The 18,174-nt window shown below is 37.9% G+C and overlaps 1 protein-coding gene and 1 pseudogene across 2 annotated transcripts in view; both read left to right on the top strand.

Annotated features, from left to right (window-relative positions):
• Positions 1–18,174, top strand: part of JMJD1C (jumonji domain containing 1C) — a 111,328-nt gene that overhangs the window by 80,759 nt on the left and 12,395 nt on the right. For both annotated transcript variants that reach the window (XM_070946033.1, XM_070946034.1), the window contains 11 exons: positions 905–1,048; positions 1,137–1,323; positions 1,400–3,063; positions 4,467–4,639; positions 4,895–7,059; positions 9,019–9,220; positions 11,726–11,940; positions 13,342–13,494; positions 13,665–13,754; positions 16,606–16,733; positions 16,925–17,138. In XM_070946033.1, coding sequence (XP_070802134.1) covers positions 905–1,048; positions 1,137–1,323; positions 1,400–3,063; positions 4,467–4,639; positions 4,895–7,059; positions 9,019–9,220; positions 11,726–11,940; positions 13,342–13,494; positions 13,665–13,754; positions 16,606–16,733; positions 16,925–17,138 — 5,335 coding nt within the window. The remainder of the gene's footprint in view (positions 1–904; positions 1,049–1,136; positions 1,324–1,399; positions 3,064–4,466; positions 4,640–4,894; positions 7,060–9,018; positions 9,221–11,725; positions 11,941–13,341; positions 13,495–13,664; positions 13,755–16,605; positions 16,734–16,924; positions 17,139–18,174) is intronic.
• On the top strand, positions 7,244–7,424 carry LOC139318954 (U2 spliceosomal RNA; annotated as a pseudogene).

Genomic DNA, 18,174 nt, shown 5'->3' on the forward strand with positions numbered 1-18,174 from the left:
TGCTGGGTAAGAATGTAAGATGTCATTAATGACTCGCCTTTCTGACTTAAACCAAACACATTTCGTTTTCTGTCTTTATACCTTAGTTTTGTTTGATTCGGATTTATGGCCATACATTCAACAACCGTTCAAAGTTATGGCGGTGCTGAAAGAGGGCAACTTAGGATGGGTCCTTGGAGTTATAGCCATCGCACCAATTGCAATGTGAATGTTGCCCATTTTGATTATGATGTTGCAGTAAGCCTCAGTCGTGTGATTTGAGATTTCTGACATTCCCTAGTGGCTTTTCACAGCAAAGTTAGTGGGAAAGCCAGCAGGAAGCCAAGATTTCATGAAGTCCTTATTTAACTGCCAGAACTTTCGTGTGCTAAGTGCTGTGGTGGCAACCACAATGCTTATCAATGGAATTCTTGGTCCGAAGACTACCTGTACAAGAATTTCTCATTCAGGATAAGGGGTGAAATCTTGGCAGATCCCAGATAGTTTTAAAAGAAAAGATGCCATTTTCATATATTTTTAATAAATTTTATTCCTTTAAAACTGCCCTTTTAAATCTTATTTATTTATTTATTTATTTATTTATATATATATGCCGCCCTTCTCCGGAGACTCAGGGCGGCTTACAATGTGTTAAGCAATAGCCTTCATACTTTTGTATATTTTATACAAAGTCAGTTTATTGCCCCCACAATCTGGGTCCTCATTTTACCTACCTTAGAAAGGATGGAAGGCTGAGTCAACCTTGAGCCTGGTGAGATTTGAACTTGCAGTAATTGCAGGCAGCTGATGTTAAAACAGTGCTTTAGTCTGCTGCGCTACCAGGGCTCCTAATTTGCATTTCCAATTGATCTTCTTATAGAGGATATAAATAGAAAATGATTACATTTTTCCTCTAATAAAACAGGTATTAGAGCCACAAAATGTTGATCCATCTATGGTTCAGATGACCTTTCTAGATGACGTCGTTCATTCTTTGTTGAAAGGTGAAAACATAGGCATTACGTCACGACGCAGGTCTCGTTCCAGTCAGAACAGCAACACAGCTCACGTAGATATATTTGATTTTTAAATTATATTGTCATTTTTATGTCTATATGTATTTTACTAATGATTTGTAAATTGTAAATGTATTTTAGGGCCACTATACCCGAGCTCAAGCAAATAGCCCGAGGCCAGCAATGAATTCCCAAAATGCAGCACCAAAACAGAATTCACAGCAATTACAACGAAATGCTCGTCCAAATAAAAGGAAAGGTTCCGATAGTAGCATGCCAGAGGAAGAGAAGACTAAAGAAGAAAAATATGACTGTATAAGCCATGGAGGTAAAAATAATTTTATAAGGATAGTAAGAATTTTTCTTCCACAAACAATATTAAGGGTATTTTTTTTCCTTTGCAGAAAATTCGAAAAGTAAAAATAAACCATTTATGTTTAAAAGAAGAAAACCAGAAGAAGATGAGGAAAAAATGAGTGCAAAGAGACAGCGTACAGACAATACTTCAGACAGTTCAGAGAGTAGTGACTCTGAAAATTCAAACAAAAGATTGACAGATACTTCCTCAGAGCAAAATTCAGATACTGAATTGAAAAGCAAAAATGTTGTAAAGATAAATGGGAAAGAAGGAAAATCCCAGAGTGACATGGTAGAAGACAAGAACCTAACAGGCAACCAGTCTCCCTGGCATGAAGTACAAGAAGATAAAACACAACAAATGGAAAGACCAGAATCAGCTGATTTGGAATTTCAGGAAATTTCACTCCATCGACCTGAACTGCCAACAGTCTATGATCGTAGTGATAATGACGGCTGCATTCAAGAGTGCAGAATAGAAAATAAGCATCACAGAGAGCGTCTAGTCGATGAACAATTTGTAACCAATTGTCCCACACCAAAAAGTTATATTGACATAAATACTGAAACCAGTTCAGTTAACCAGACTCAGGAAAACTTATCAAGTAGTTTTAGTTTACAAACTGGTCAGGAAACAGCATCTCTTATCAGTGATTCTAAACAACCATCTACAAATACCAACATTCTGGAAGTTAAAAAATCAGAAACTATTGAGAACTGGATTAATAATGCCAATAAAATGGATCTGATGCAATCAAACATTGGGAAAAATATATCTGCAAATGAACATTTAAATTCTGAAAACATTCACTGTGGTTCTGCCCCATCGTTAACTGTAATATCTCTAGCAGAAGAAGGCAGAGTTCATAAACAAACGGCAGTCTCTGATGCTATGAAGTCAAAAACTAATCCACTAGTTGAAAACACTAAAATCAAGACAAACACCTCACCAGAAATTAAATATAAGCCTCCCCAGTCGCCGGACACTGTGAAATCCAAGGTTAATTACCTTAACAGCCATGTTATTGGAGTAACAAAGACAGCAGTTAAAACGGAGCCTGATTTGCCCAGGTCTATCTTCCATCCAATTCCACCTAGAGTTACTTCATTAGAAGTGACTAAAAACCCACTTTCTGTTGACAAAAAAGAACATTTCACAATTTACAGAGATCCCATTCTTCTTGGTCAAGAAACAGGAACTAATCACATGACACCATATTTACATCAGCATAATTACCCACCTCATTCCACTTCCCATAGAACTTCTTTAAATCCAAGCACTCATCACTCTGCATTAACAGGCACACCCCATTTATTAGCCGAATCCTCAAATCAAACTCCATTGTCTGCTATTAACACTCACCCTCTTAGCAGTGCATCTCATCACTCTGTTCACCATCAGCATCTGCTCCCTGCAGTTTTACCAGGCGTGCCTACAGCCTCTTTGTTGGGAGGCCATCCACGACTAGAAACAGCTCACGCAAGCAGTTTAAGTCATTTAGCATTAGCACATCAGCAACAGCTGCTACAGCATCAGTCACCACATCTTCTGGGGCAAACTCACCCATCTACTTCATATAATCATTTAGGACTTTATCCAATTATTTGGCAGTATCCAAATGGAGCACATGCTTATACAGGACTTGGGATACCACCGTCTAAATGGGTCCATTCAGAAACTTCTGTTAATACCGAGACTTCTTTGAGAAGAGTAAGTCTTACTGATCCTCAAAATAACAATATATTGGAGAAATAATATATGGGGGTGGGTCTTTGGGATATAGTGTTTTATGCAGCCAAACTTTTAAGTGGAAGGGTATAGGCGTAACTTGCCTAACTGGTAAATTTAAATAATTGTTGTTCTGGTTTTGTTTATGGAAATAGACAGTTACATCTATTATTCTACCTTATTGTTTGTTAATAGAATGATGTGCTGTTGATGTAAAGAGGTACAGTAGTTTCTGAATTAGATTTTAAAAAGGGAAAAAAAGCTTTAAATTAGAGAATGTTCATGCTATTTAAAAACTTACCAATGTTATTAGCTTTAAATAGTTCCATTTTAAAAATAATTATAATTAATAATATTTTTTTAAAAAAATATATTAAATGGTTTCTGTAGAAAGAGCAGGCATGTTTGTCAACATGTTAAATTGCTTGGGTTAAAGTAAGGAGCTATACCATCATTTTAACCTTGGACAAAATGGCTCCTAAATCACCATTGTCAGCTTCTCTCTAGTTTAAAGAGATATCCGAATACACAACAGCCATCACTTGCATCATAGAATTTGAAATCCTGCTAAGTTCTTTGTATTGGTTTCGGTGAAAGCTAACAAGATGTGGGGATCATTCTGCTTTCTCAAACAAATCTTAGAAATATTGTCAGGGCAGATAAGAAGCATATCATAGCATGTCTTTCACCAGGAAGTAGAAATTAGGTTTGTGCTGCCCCTCAGATTTGAAGACAGAAAAGGTATATCTTGCTGCATGGAGAAATGAACGTAGCAGATGTCTGCAGCTGCTCAAAGTAGCCATGCCTTTTCCTAGGACCACATGGCTGCCTTCTGCAGCTGTCCTACAACCCAAGAAAGTTGCAGAGACATTTACACTCCCATTCATTCTGAAATATCTTTTTGCATTCATGTTTGATTTTGTTATTAAATACCTATCCTGTCTTTTGAATGGGAGTTCAAGGTGACATTTATGATGCTACTTCCTCCTATTTTTCTCCACATAACACTGTCCTGTGAGATACATTGGGTTGAGAGGAAGTGACTGTTGCTACTTAAACTGCTTTATATTTTACTTCTGTTTATATTATGTAAGAAAATTTGAAAGAACAGCATTCAAAAAGGGAAGGGTAAGTGTTGGAACATAGTAAATTTAAAGGAAATTGAACCTTTTTTTTCTTCCATTATGTGTTTTCTGTTTGGAGTTCAAGATGTCACCCTTCATTTTAAATATATTGCTTGCTCTGCATATGTGCATTATTAATATGAAATTCTAGATAATTATATTCTTTTTTACTCAACCATTATAAAACAAGAACACTTACCTACGCTGGAACTTTCCTAAGAAATAATTAAATCCTGCTGATAACTATGATTGTTTTTCCAGAATACTCCTAATCCTTGGTTACACCAGCCCACCCCTGCGACCTCATCTGATGGTCTTGGATTGCTGAGTCATATTCCTGTAAGACCGTCTAGTGCAGAGCCACATCGGCCACTCAAATTGACATCCCACTCTAGTCCTCCCTTGTCAAAAGGCATTGTGGATCGCCATAAAGAGTAAGCACGCATTTTTTAAGTCCATCAATCGAGAGATGTTTCTGGGGGGGGGGGGGAATAATAAGGCTGTAGAAATAACAGTCTTGGGTTTTGCTTCAAAACTAATTGTGCTTGTGAATCACATGTCTGACCCATAAAACATCTTAAGATAAATGAGGAAGTTGTTAGTACTATATAAGGACAAATTATTTGCTGTCATTTGTTAATCTGAAACTAAAATAATGCAGTGTGTTTATTTTATTTTTTTCTGTACAGTGAATTGGAGAGGAAGGGAATTTTTGAATCTCTGCATTCAGCAAAATCAGATCTAGAACAGAACAGATCACAGGCTGCAAAAGAAGGCCACTTACAAAGACAATTTGTGGATCCTCTGCAAAGATCATTTCAAGAGGCAGGGGAGAGACTAAGCAAGTATAAAGAAGAACACAGACGAATACTGCAGGAAAGCATTGAGGTTGCCCCTTTCACAACTAAAATGAAGGCCCATGAAAATGAAAAGGAGTCTTATTCCAGAATGATGCCTTTATCATCCTCTAGTCCCAAAAGCCATGGAGGAAAACCTGACAAAGATTCAGAACTCTATAAAATGAAGCATTCAGTACCACAGAGCTTGCCACAGAGTAATTACTTCACCACCTTGTCTAATAGTGTTGTGAACGAACCTCCACGAACATACTTGCCAAAGGAAATTGCAGGCACGTGTGCTGATAAACAGAATACTTGTCCGTCAACAGCAGCTGCTGCTACTCAGTCACTCGCTTCTTTCACGTCATCCCTTTCAAAACCTCCGCCTTTGATTAAGCACCAGCCAGAAACTGAAAGCTCAGTGGGCAAGGGAACAGATCAGCTTTCACAGCAAATGACGTCCCATTCAGTAAATTCTTTTAGAAGTAACAACGGAAGCCCTACTCAGTTAACAATTTCATCTTCTGGCTCACTCCGAACAATGCCTGCTTTACACAGAGCACCTGTGTTTCATCCACCTGTCCATCCCAACTTGGAGAGAAAAGAAGGCAGTTACAGTAGCCTTTCTCCTCCAACCTTAACCCCGGTGCAGCCAGTTAATACAGGTAACAAAGCCCATGAGTTACAGAAGCCACCAACTTTAGTACCTGAGCCAAAGGAAACAGAGAATAGTTACAAGAGTGTTACCGATCAGAAACTTTCAGCTCTATGGAAAAATAGTAGTAGTCCAAATAATGAAAAAATAGAATGGCACTTGGAAAGAACTCACGGGAAATCAACTTCTGCCACAGCGTCTGTCATTGTACGCCCACCATCAAGTTCAAAGTATGATACGGTATCGGTCGTGCAGTCAGCTCCCAAAGTGCAAGTTACTGAAAGATTAAAAGGAATAAATCAACCAGTTTGCCTTAAGTCAGTGGAAGCCAAAGAGAGTGGGAGAACAGTTGTGTCAAAAATGAATTCAGATGTGATTCATGCCTGCTATGAAAAGAATTTTCCAGCTGCTTCCCAGGGCAGTGTTCCCAGTTCAGTCGTACAAACCACAACTGTGTTATGCAGTACCGTAACGGATGTCGTCACGTCTGTGACTACTTCTGATGTACCAGGTACAGGCAGTTCACAAGTGACAGATTGTCTGCCAAAAGCAGGGTTACCCTGTACGCCCGTAGACAGTACTGCTTCTAGGCCCATAAATAAGGATGTGGCACACAAAGAGGAATGTAGTGCCAGCTCAACAGCTCCTGTTACAGTGGCTTGCTGCAAAACAGAAAGTAGCCTTCAGGTGAGCACTGGATTCTCTGGCCCATCAGACTTTGTTCACTTGAAAAAGCACAAAGCAGCATTGGCTGCAGCTCAGTTTAAAATTAATAGTACCAATGATGCTGAATCTCATACTGTGAAAAACCTAATATATCCAGCCTCGGTTTCTGTAGATAGTGCTGTCAACTCAAGTACAATCAACAAAGGAAATACTCTGAGTGGTGGGCAAATTTCCCAGACGAGTCAAGCAAACTATCACACCAAATTAAAAAAAGCTTGGCTCACGAGGCATTCGGAAGAAGACAAAATCACCAATAAAAAGGAGAGTTCCGAAAATTGTGTCTCAGAAATGATAAAGCCGTGTACTGTTAACTTAATTGCTTCTACATCAAATGATTTGCAGAACAACATAGACAACAAATTGGCAGGGGAAAAGCTTGTGAAAGAAGAGAAACACGCAAGGAGAAAAACCAAAAGAATGTATGAATCTGGCTCTGAAAGTGGAGATTCTGATGAGAGTGAGAGCAAGTCAGAGCAGAGGACAAAACGGCAGCCGAAGCCCACATACAAAAAGAAACAGAATGATTTGCAAAAGAAAAAAGGAGACCTGGAGGAAGATGTAAAACCCAATGGGCTTCTCAGCAGGGGTGCCAAAGAAAAAAACAAATTGAAGTTACAGAGTGGCAACAATAACAGTAAGTATCTACTTGTGTACAAGTTGGGAAAATGGTCCAGGGCTATGTCTTCCATTCTTTCAAACAAACACATCCCAAATACTGTATTGAGAAAAGAGTACGATATCAACACACAGACAGCAGACAAAATGTAAATATAGGTGTGCCAGAGGATGATTGCAGAAAGAAAAAGACAAACAGATTGCTGCATTCTCGGCCTTTTGGCTAAGATCAAGTGTAGTATCTATTGTCATCAGTTTAATATCTGATATATTCTCTATTTGAGAACTATTTATTATTTATGGATTTTTGGAATTGGCCAAGAGCCAAGGTGGCACAGTGGTTAGAATGCAGCACTGCAGATTACTGTATTTCTGCTGACCTCCGGCTGACTGCAATTTGGCAGTTCAAATCTCACCAGGCTCAAGGTTGACTCAGCCTTCCATCCCTCCGAGGTCGGTAAAATGAGGACCCAGATTGTTGGGGGCAACATGCTAACATCTTAGAGGGGACGGTAAAGCACTATGAAGCTGTATATAAGTCTAAGTGCTATTGCTATTGCTTTAACTGGTGTTAAATATTTGAAATGTGTTTTAAATAATATTTACACTACTAACGTCGGTAGTAGTAATGGTTATATACTTGAAAATATAAATTGTTACAGGATTGTGTTTGGCTGTAAAATATTTCTAAGAATAATTAGATGTAGACTTTTGGATGATGTTTTTAAAGAGAAAATGTGTATATGCAAGGCATATTACCTTGATTTTGCAAGCTAAGCAAAATCATGTTCTTTCTATGTTTTTCTTTTTTCTTTCTTTCCTTCCTTTTTTTTTGTACATGGGATTTATTTTTGAGATTTATTCTTTCACGAAAGCAATTGGGACCAAGAACATATACATAGTTTTCCAGTACAGGTAGTCCTTGACTTAACAACAATTCATTTAGTGACCATTCGAAGTTACAACAGCACTGAAAAAGTGACTTTGAAAAGTGATTTTTCACACTTATGACCACTGCAGAATCCCCATGGTTACATGATTTACATTCTGATGTTTGATAACTGATTCACATTTATGATAGTTGCAGTGTCTCGGGGTCATGCGATCCCCTTTTGTGACCTTCTGACAAGCAAACTCAATGGGAAAACCAGATTCACTTAATAACCATGTTACTAATGAAAGAACTGCAGTGATTCATTTAACAACTGTGGCAAGAAAGGTCATATAATGAGGCAAAACTCACTTAACAAATTTTTCACTTGGCAACATAAATTTTGGGCTCAATTGTGGTTGTAAGTTAATCACTATCTGTATGGCATCCCATGACTGCATAATTTAGAAACAGCAATTCCAGCAGTCCCAGTTGCTGGAATTGTTATGTGAGGATCTCATGTGATTGCAGCTTCTAGCTTCCTGCAGGTTTTCCCACTACCATTGCTTGTGGTAAGCCAGCAAGAAACATTGGAAATCGTAATCGTGGCAACTATTAACTCCAAGCACCCATCTTAATCCCCCTCAGTCAACACTATCATAACTTTGATCAGTCACTGAAGGAATGGTCATAACCCAAGGACTACCTGAAACTTTTTGCTGCATGCGATACAGAGACAGAATTATGGGAAATATATATTTGCAATTATTTAGCTTTTTATATTTAACATAATGAGCTGAATTATTTTTAACTGTTCCATAAATTATGGAGCAAGCCAACAAAAATAGAAAATTAACTAAAAATTTGCTAAGTTAAATTTGATGGAATCAGGCTTACTTGCCATTTATGATTTTAATTGGAGCCTAATTATTTAATGATTTTAAATTTTAATTGTTGTTTTGTTTCTGTGTTTTAAACAGGCTGTACACCGCCCTGAGTCCTTCGGGAGAAGGGCGGTATAGAAATAAAATTATTATTATTATTATTATTATGATGATCTGCTTATGTATTGATCACAGTAATTTAAAAAAATACTTGTTCCTGCAGCTGGCATACCTCGTTCAGTATTAAAGGACTGGCGTAAAGTAAAGAAGCTGAAACAAACTGGAGAATCTTTTTTGCAAGATGATTCTTGTTATGAAATAGGACCCAATTTGCAAAAATGCAGAGAATGTAGACTGATTAGAAGCAAGAAAAGTGAAGAATCAGCTCATTCACCAGTATTCTGTAGATTCTATTACTTTCGCCGGTAAGTTGTATTTCAGAATGCCCACATTTTCCTAGGAGCTACAGCTTATATAGGTGATGGCAAACCTTTTAGACACCGAGTACCCAAACCGCATGTGTGCATGGCCAAACTGAAAGGCAAACATGCGCACATGCACAGACACGCACACATGTGCAGCAGAGACCCGAAAACCAGCTGGCCGGCGGGAGGCAGAGCATCCCAACACCGGCAGCGCAGCAAGAGGTAAGATATTTTTCTTTCGTGAGCTTCTGTTTTGTTGTTTGCAGAGAAACAGAAGCTCACGAAAGAAACGCCATTGAGATCTGACCTGGGGCGACAGCGTATGTGCCAGCAGAGAGGGCCCTGTGTGCCTCCTCTGGCACGTGTGCCATAGGTTCGCCATCATGGGCTTATATCCTTATAAGAATATTCACAATCTAAAAAGCTGTTTAAAATTAAGAATTGTCCATTTTTGGATTGTTGCTTGTTTTAATCATTGCTATCCTGTTCTTCAGCTGAAGTTATATTACATAAGCACGACTGTCTTTGCTCATAGTTTAAAAGACAAGGTACCACCCCCTCCCAAAAAAATGTGGAGGGAGAAAAAGGAAGTTGAACAGGATATTAACTTTTAATCTATTTTGTAGGAGAGCTTTTTTTTTTTTTTAAGGTTTGAAAATATTACTTTAATGTTAAAACTTCAATAGTTCTCATGGTCAGAAAATTCCTCATCTTGAATTTGAACCTCCAAAACTTCTAACTCCTGGTTTTTTGTTTTTTTTTTACCTTTGGATGATTTGGAGACTAAATCCACACCCTGTTCCCTATGACAGACCTCAAGTATTGAAAGATTGCTTAATCTTCTTTAAGATAAGGACAGCTAATTCTTTTAGGCTTTCTTAAGATTCAGCTTCCAAACACCTCACCAACTTCGTTGCTCCTTTCTCTGCACAGACATTGTTGTGTTTGTCACACAGATATGGGCTCACTGTGTACAGTAGTCACTTCAGATTGTATGGCAAAGCTGTGAATGCATTGTTGCATCAAGAGGTTCCATTTTTCAGAGTTCTCAAAGCCACCCTAGTTTTGGGTGAGAAGGAGTGACTGAGCCTAGTCTGGCTGCCTTCCTTGCCTAAAGGAGAACTAAAACCTGGGTTTCCCTTCTCTTACTCCAGTACTTTAACCAATATACCATATTGCTTGTCTAGCCTGTCTTTGGAGTGGTTGCTGTTATTTGTAATAGGACATAAAGCAAAATGACAGATTTGTATCCCAAGGGTTTGGAAAACTATTTCATTCTAATATGGAAAAAAATATTGAAAGCCAAGCTTTTCAATAGTTTCTTTCAACTTTTTGAGAATTAAGTTGTTAAATTTAAATGCTGAAAATTTGCAAATTATTCAAACTTCTTCCCCTGAAGTTTTTGTTAGCAAATCCTTTATTTGTTTTAATAAAACATGTAATATAACCTCATATTTTATATTGTCTTTTGCATTACATAGAATATTAGATGGTTATAACTGACACTCATTAATCTATATCGATGATGGTGAACCTATGGCACGCGTGCTACCTGTGCCATATCAGTGGGCATGCCAGCTCAGCTCTGGCGTGCATGTGTGCGCCGGCCAGCTGATTTTCGGGCCTTTTGGACCCACCAGAAATAGGGAAACAGGCTGTTTCCTGCCTCTGGAGGGCTTGGGGGGGTGGGGAAGGCCCGTTTTTCTTTCTCACCTGGCTCCAGATCCTCTCTATGCGTCTGGGGAGGGCGAAAACAGAGACTCCTAGAGAGGCTCTGGAGGCTGGGGACAGCAAAAAACGTCACTTCCTGTCCAACTGGAAGTTGGGAAATGGGCCATTTCGGGCCTCCGAGGCGGTGGGGAAGGCTGTTTTCGCCCTCCCCAGATGCAGAGAGGATCTGGAGCCAGGTGAGAGAAAAACAGGCCTACCGGGCCATCGTGTGACAGGAGCGGGGGTTGGGGAGGAGGGGTTGCGCACACATGCCCGGGGGGGGCGCATAGAATTATGGGTGTGGGCATACACGCATGTGCACCGACCCCCCCTTCCCAGCATGCGATGGGAAAAGGTTAGCCATCACTGATCTATATATTACTAAAACTCATTCCCATAACCTTAATAGTGCATCATTGGGCAACCATTTTTGAGCCAAGTTATTCCTCAAATTGGTTAACTTGCAGAATGTGTCCAAAATCTGGGACCCATGATTCCCGTGGAATTTAAATTAGGAAAATTTTATGAAACATTTTATGACATAATAGAAAACACCATAAAGCATTTCTTCTGATCAACTTGGACAACCCCTGATGTTTGACTGTGCTATGTAGTTAAAATTTCGAGATAGATCCATCTCTGAATATCTCCCTGAATTTAAAGCTCTGCCATTGTTGGAAAGCATTGAGGAATCTTGTAAGGAAATATCTCTGATATCAGCTTATCTAGTATCTTGATAAAATTAAAGTGTTTGTTGCTTTGCTGGCTTCTGAATAACTTTATTTTGTTTCTTAGGCTTTCCTTCAGCAAAAATGGAGTGGTTCGGATTGATGGCTTTTCTTCTCCCGATCAGTATGATGATGAAGCTATGAATTTATGGACACATGAAAGTTATGAAGATGATGAAATGGACTTAGAAACTTGCAAATACATCTTAGAACATATAGGTGACAAATTTTGTCAGTTAGTGACATCTGAGAAAACAGCTATGTCCTGGGTCAAAAAGGATGGTAAGGTTATTCAGTTTTTTAATATGTGATGGGATAGCAGTTTTCATATCTTAATATGCTTGGTTTTAGCTATCCCAGATTTTATGTCTTCCTCTTTACTGTACTGGCGAGTGCAATGTGTCGATGTAAGTAAATGCTTACATGTTTGCAATTTAATTAGTCCATATTCTCATATTTAAAAGTTTTATTGGTCTTTTACAAAAAACATTATCAACATTATGTGATAAATTTGTGGAGCTGTACGGTTTTATTTCACACTGATAGACCAGCTCTCTCTTCCTCCTAATTGTTGCACAAATCTGTTATGGAAAGTTGAGTTTTCCTCTTAAGTATATATATCTGAAGGGAATTGAATTACAAAACAAAGTAAATTGGAATACTCGCAAATTTGATGGACGAGTAGATGGAGGGATGGATGCATTAAAAAAAAAAGATTGGTTTATAGAAATAGCAGTAGCATTTACTTATATACCACTTCACAGTGCATTACAGTCCTCTCAAAGTGGTTTACAAAGTCATTGTTGCCCACAACAATCTGGGTCCTCATTTTATCAACCTCAGAAGGATGGAAGGCTGCGGCGACTTTGAGCCGGTGAGAATCGAACTGCTAGCAGTCAGCAGAATTAATCTGCAATACTGCATTCTAACCACTATGCCATCACGACTCTCTTAAATTATATGTATAATTTAAGTCATAATTAAGCCATAGAAGCCTAAAAACCGAGAGCAAGAAGACAAAATCAATATTACCTGATACTACAGGAAGGGCAATAATGTAGCATTCCTGTGTTTGTGGTACAATAATCTTATGTTTTTAAAATTAAAAAAAAATGACATGATCAAGAATGTAATAAAACATACATAAAATATTTTAATACCTTCCTTACATTTTTTGGCATATAAACTACGAGTTAGTGAGCCGAAGTCTTCATTTAAATATTCACCTTTGGATTAAAACCTTTTTTGCAAGAGAATAGGTTTTTTTTTTTTGTTCAGAATAATTATCATAGCAATTACCATAAACTATATAGGAAAATCTTTTGTGTGAACTGATCTGCCTCACCTACTGAGTTTACGTGGATGAAAAAGAAAATTTTCTCTAAAATAAACTGCTTTATATCTGCCTTCATTTAAAACCCACTTGTTCTGTAAGAAGGAATAATCATACTTTTGCTATTGTGAAACCAAATGACCAAAAGCCCACAATTTCTCCTAACAGGGTCTACTTCCTCATTTTTTAAATAATACTTTGCTTTCGTAAATTTTCATTTTATTCTAGGGAAAAAAAGATATTGTAAAAGGAAATCATGATTGGTTTTCTTGGCTGCATTTTCATTTCTTGTTTTCAGTTGTTTGTCTTGAAATTTCAGTACTTGGTACGGTGTTTTCTCTGTATTTCAGCCAAAATTGCTTGGAAGAGAGCAGTCAGAGGAGTCCGCGAAATGTGTGATGCCTGTGAGGCCACCCTGTTTAATATCCACTGGGTCTGCCAAAAATGTGGATTTGTGGTCTGTCTAGATTGCTATAAGGCTAAGGAAAGGAAGAGTTCTAGAGGTCAGTGCGCTTTTGTAAAGATATATTTAAACATTTCAGAGTTGCTTGTTTCACCTTTTCATTCACTTCTATTCACATGCATACTAGAATTCCCATTTGTGTGATTCCACTTTTTCTCCTGGTAAGCAAATTTCATTTACCTCAGGATATTTCTTTTAAAATTTTCACAGATAAAGAACTGTATGCATGGATGAAATGTGTGAAAGGACAACCTCATGATCATAAACATTTAATGCCAACTCAAATTATTCCTGGATCAGGTAGGTTCTCAAGGGAATGCGCTTTGTTTCTTTATGTTGGTAAAACTCAATATAGAGAGTTACTGAATTGTTTTTTGTTTTTTGTTTTTTAGTTTATGTATCACTCAGAATTTATATAGCAAATTCATCACTGGAGGCTTTCAAGAAGAAATTGGACTGCCATTTGTCAGAAATGGTGTAGGGTCTCCAGCTTGGGTGGGGGGTTGGACTAGATGACCTACAAGGTCCCTTCCAACTCTGTTAATCTAATGTAATCTTAACTCTAGTAAACTCTCCCTTAATCTGGAAGCCAATTCACAGTATGTGTGAACTGGGAATCAAATAAATGCTTTTTACTGATCCCTGAAATACTTTTATTAGAGGAACTATTCTGTTAGAGTAGGGTGTCAAACTCAAGGCCTGGGGGCCGGATCTGGCCCGGGAGATACTTAGATCTGGTCTGCAGGGCCGCCCTGGAAACAGTGAAGGACTGGCCTGCTATGCTACTGCCAGCAAAAACTACAGATTTGCCCATGTCTCACTGCATTGTATTGCATATATCACATTGCTCAGTTTGTATCTAGGTGTTTTATCCTTGGGGTGAACAAGCTTCTGCCTTATTGTATACTTGGATTTAAAGTGTACATGTACTTTGCATTGATAGAGCATAAAATGGGAAAGATCAGAACCCTTCACCACTGGGCTGAAAGTTTGCCCACCAGTAAAGAGGGAAAAGAAAAAGAACTAAAACATGCCAAGGAATCCCTCAGAACTTGTGATTATCCTAATTGGGCCTTCATCAAATCCATAAAAGGACCCAACATGAGCTCCTCTACTACAAACAAAGAAGAGAACGACAAACCTAGCAACATTGTCATTCCATGTGTGGCAGGAATATCTGAAATGTTCAGGAAGATTTCCAATCAACAGTTCAAACCTATGTTCCTCTCTTTCTAAAATGTGGACTTTTGCTGTCTTCAGTTGGAGGGGAGATAGGTGGTTGGGTAGAATTGAAGCAGAGATAGTATGTGCAGAGCAGGAGAACATGACAATATAACTATGCAACAGTCATAATGAGGACCGGTCACCAAGCACACAAATTTTGATCATATAACTGCAAGGAAGTAATAGTTACTAATCCATTTTTTTCAGTGCCATCATAACTTTGAACTGTACTGAAGAAAAAAAATTGTAACCCGGGATATATCTAGACTGCTCTGTTCCAGTCCAACACTATAGGTCCAGACTGTCCTTGGGGACAGTCTCATCTAGAGTTCATTGTGGTAATATGCATGTGACCAAAGCTTCCCAATCCAGGAAAGGATGAAATTGTGTGAAAGCCTTCATATCCGTGGCTGCCACCTATTCTTCAAACAGGAGAACCCATCTATTTTGTTGGGACAATGCAACCCCATCCAGAACAAGAGAAAGCAAATCCTGGGATACAGGGGGTCTTAGAACCAGGTGTTCTTGGGGGTTAAGTCAAACTCTTAAGTTATATAGATTCCCACAGCTTTCAAACACCAAGACAAAACCTCCGGTCAGACAGGAATACAATAGTGGCCAAAATTGTGGAAACCGTTTGGGGAAAGTGTATTTTCTAAAACTAACTAATAACACCACTTTTTTTTGGAGTAGTACCATAACATTATATATCATAATTGAATAATTGAATCAAGAATGTAATGCAATAACTTTTATGAAGGATTTGCTATTAGAATTAGCAGTTACAACATAAAGAAGAAAAGTGAAACACGTAGAAAAAACGAGATATACAAAAATTATCACATCACTTAGTTGGGTAACCTTTAGCAAGAATTATGGCCTTACAACGTCTTCCCATGGAGTGAACCAAGTCTTTTAGTTCTGCAGTGTTATAATGTGAAACCAAGATTGAATGATTGCTTCTAGTAACTGGGTTTTATTGTTGAGTCGCTTCTGACTAACAAGTTTTTTTAGTCAGCTCCATAGATTTTCAGTTGGGTTAAGTTCTAGGCTATTCCCAGGCCATTCCGTCAGTGGAAATGATTATCTTGAAACTCCCAAAAAAAAGTGGGGTTATTAGCCATCAAACGTCAAAAATACACTTTTCCCAAAAGGTTTCCACAAGTTTTGCCACTGGAAGGATGGGTACTGAGAGTTGAGGGTGATGAAGGGGATAGAAGGATAGGTTCTGATAGGATGGTGGGAGGGGATGGAAGGATTGTATTTCTTTGCAGTCATCTGGTCCTTAGCACTTTCTCTGAGGGCTGTTGAGGCCACTTGGGGATTTCTCTGTCTATTTTGGTTTATATGCTGCATGGCTTTGATTTTCTGGTGGTTAGTTTAATGCCATTTTAATGCATTTAGCTTCATTTATTATATTTTAAGAGTTTATTTATTTACATAAACATTTGATACTAATAGCAATTGCTTTTGCTATGTAAAATGGATAGCTTCTTTCTTTGTTGCCAAAAACAAGATCTAAGAAAATAAATACAACAAAAGCATGGAATAGCAGTGCAATTGTTTTTGGTCAGTTCATATACTCTGCCTTTTTATATCCTTCTCCCTGAAGCCACCTGCACATGACCTATTGTTCAGGTTACTCAGATGTGATATCTGATTGCATACTAGAAACCATTGAGGTTCAATCCTGTTAATCTGTGACATGGTTATGTTGAACAAAACTTTTTAAACAAATATGGCTAAAGGTAAAACTTTTGGAAACTTTTAACTATATTTTCTTTATTGTATGAAGGTATATATAACATCAGATTATTAGCCCAAGACTATGTACACATACAGTACATATAATGTATAAATTTATACACATATGTACATAAAGATTGAGACTATTGTATCTAACAATTATTTTTTTCATATCTTTTAGTTTTAACGGAACTTGTTGAAGCATTACATACTCTTAGAGAGAAACATGAAATTAAACCCCATTGCCAGTGTGGCAGCAAACAGAATGTACAAATTGGCAGGTTTCCCCCAGTGAACGGAGTATCTCAGGTAAGCCATAATATAGTGGTCAAGTGAAATACTAATATTTTCATATTATGTGGCATAATTGCATATATATTGTTGTTAAATACTACAGTATAATACATTTTAGACATGTTTATCACCTCTTCAGCTGTATTAATATCATAAAAACCTTTTTAAAAAGTGCAAACAATTTGATGAAATTATTATGCTTACAGATTTTACAGAATGTCCTTAATCACAGTAATAAAATTTCTCTGTGCATACCTGAGTTACAACAGCAAAAGCCATCTCAGAAAGCTGAAGCAAATGGCAACGCAAGCCCAGGAAGTGACATAAGTTCGGAGAGCAAGTTAAATCCTCCTGAGTCACAATCCCCACTGCATTGGTTGGCAGATCTAGCAGAGCAAAAGGCTAGAGAAGAAAAAAAAGGTAAATCATGACATAAGTTAATTAGAAAGCAACATATCTTTATTTGACAACCTGGAATTCAGCCAATTGATAGATGCTCCATCTTTCTATTGTGTCGAATGTTCAAAATTACTAACAAAATTTATGAAAGAAAAGCATACTATAATAGTTAAAATATATCAATGAACAATTAGCACTAAAACTAATTAAACCTTGGCAAAAGGATATATTTTTACAGGTTTATTAAAGACTTAAGTATAGTATGTTATATAGTATGTAGTGTAGTAGTATAATATAATGTAATATAGTTTATGGTATACCGTCCAGTATAAATGGTATACAGGTAGACTTCACTTACCCTTGTTCGGCAATCATTTGAAGATGCGATGTGCTGGACAAATTATTTTTATGAGCAGTTCTCGAAATTCCAGCCATCACAATGTGTCCATGGTCACATGATTACGCTTCAGGCACTTTTGATAACCAGCTTGCCCTTATAACAGTTGCAGATCCCATGGTCATGGGATTGTCATTTGCAGTCTTCCAAGTAGTTTCATGTATATTGTGAACAGCATGAGGGACAGGTTCAGTGGTTGGCTGCTGCTGGTTCGGACCAGTTCAGGCGAACCGGTAGTTCTGACCAGTGGCTGGGCCTGCCCACCCGCCCTGGCGCTATCATGTTCTATATAATTGCTCGTTTTTTGATGCCGCAATGCTCACATTTTCGGTTCTAGTATGTGATGCCCACCTCTGGACAAGTTGGAATTAATACAGCAACTGTAATCCATCAGCACTTCTGCATATGACCCAATGTAAAGAATCAGAACCACTATTCTTTAAAAAAAACCCAATCCTTCCAGATGGTCCAGAAGGATATTAGGGCCAGTGATATTATCTGTTGAAAAATCCAGGAAACACACCTTGTGCTGGGTTTTTTTTCCCCCCTATATAGGAGAAAGCTATTGTCTTTTAAGTTTGAATAAGATGGTAGTGGCTTCCATTCTGCCATAACATCTAAAATTTTGGGCTTTTTTTAGTATTTTGTATTGATGTCTTA

The sequence above is a fragment of the Pituophis catenifer genome, unplaced genomic scaffold, assembly GCF_029215685.1.
Source record: "Pituophis catenifer annectens isolate HBS135680 unplaced genomic scaffold, rPitCat1.0.hap2 SCAF_6, whole genome shotgun sequence".
Taxonomy (NCBI): Eukaryota; Metazoa; Chordata; class Lepidosauria; order Squamata; family Colubridae; genus Pituophis; species Pituophis catenifer.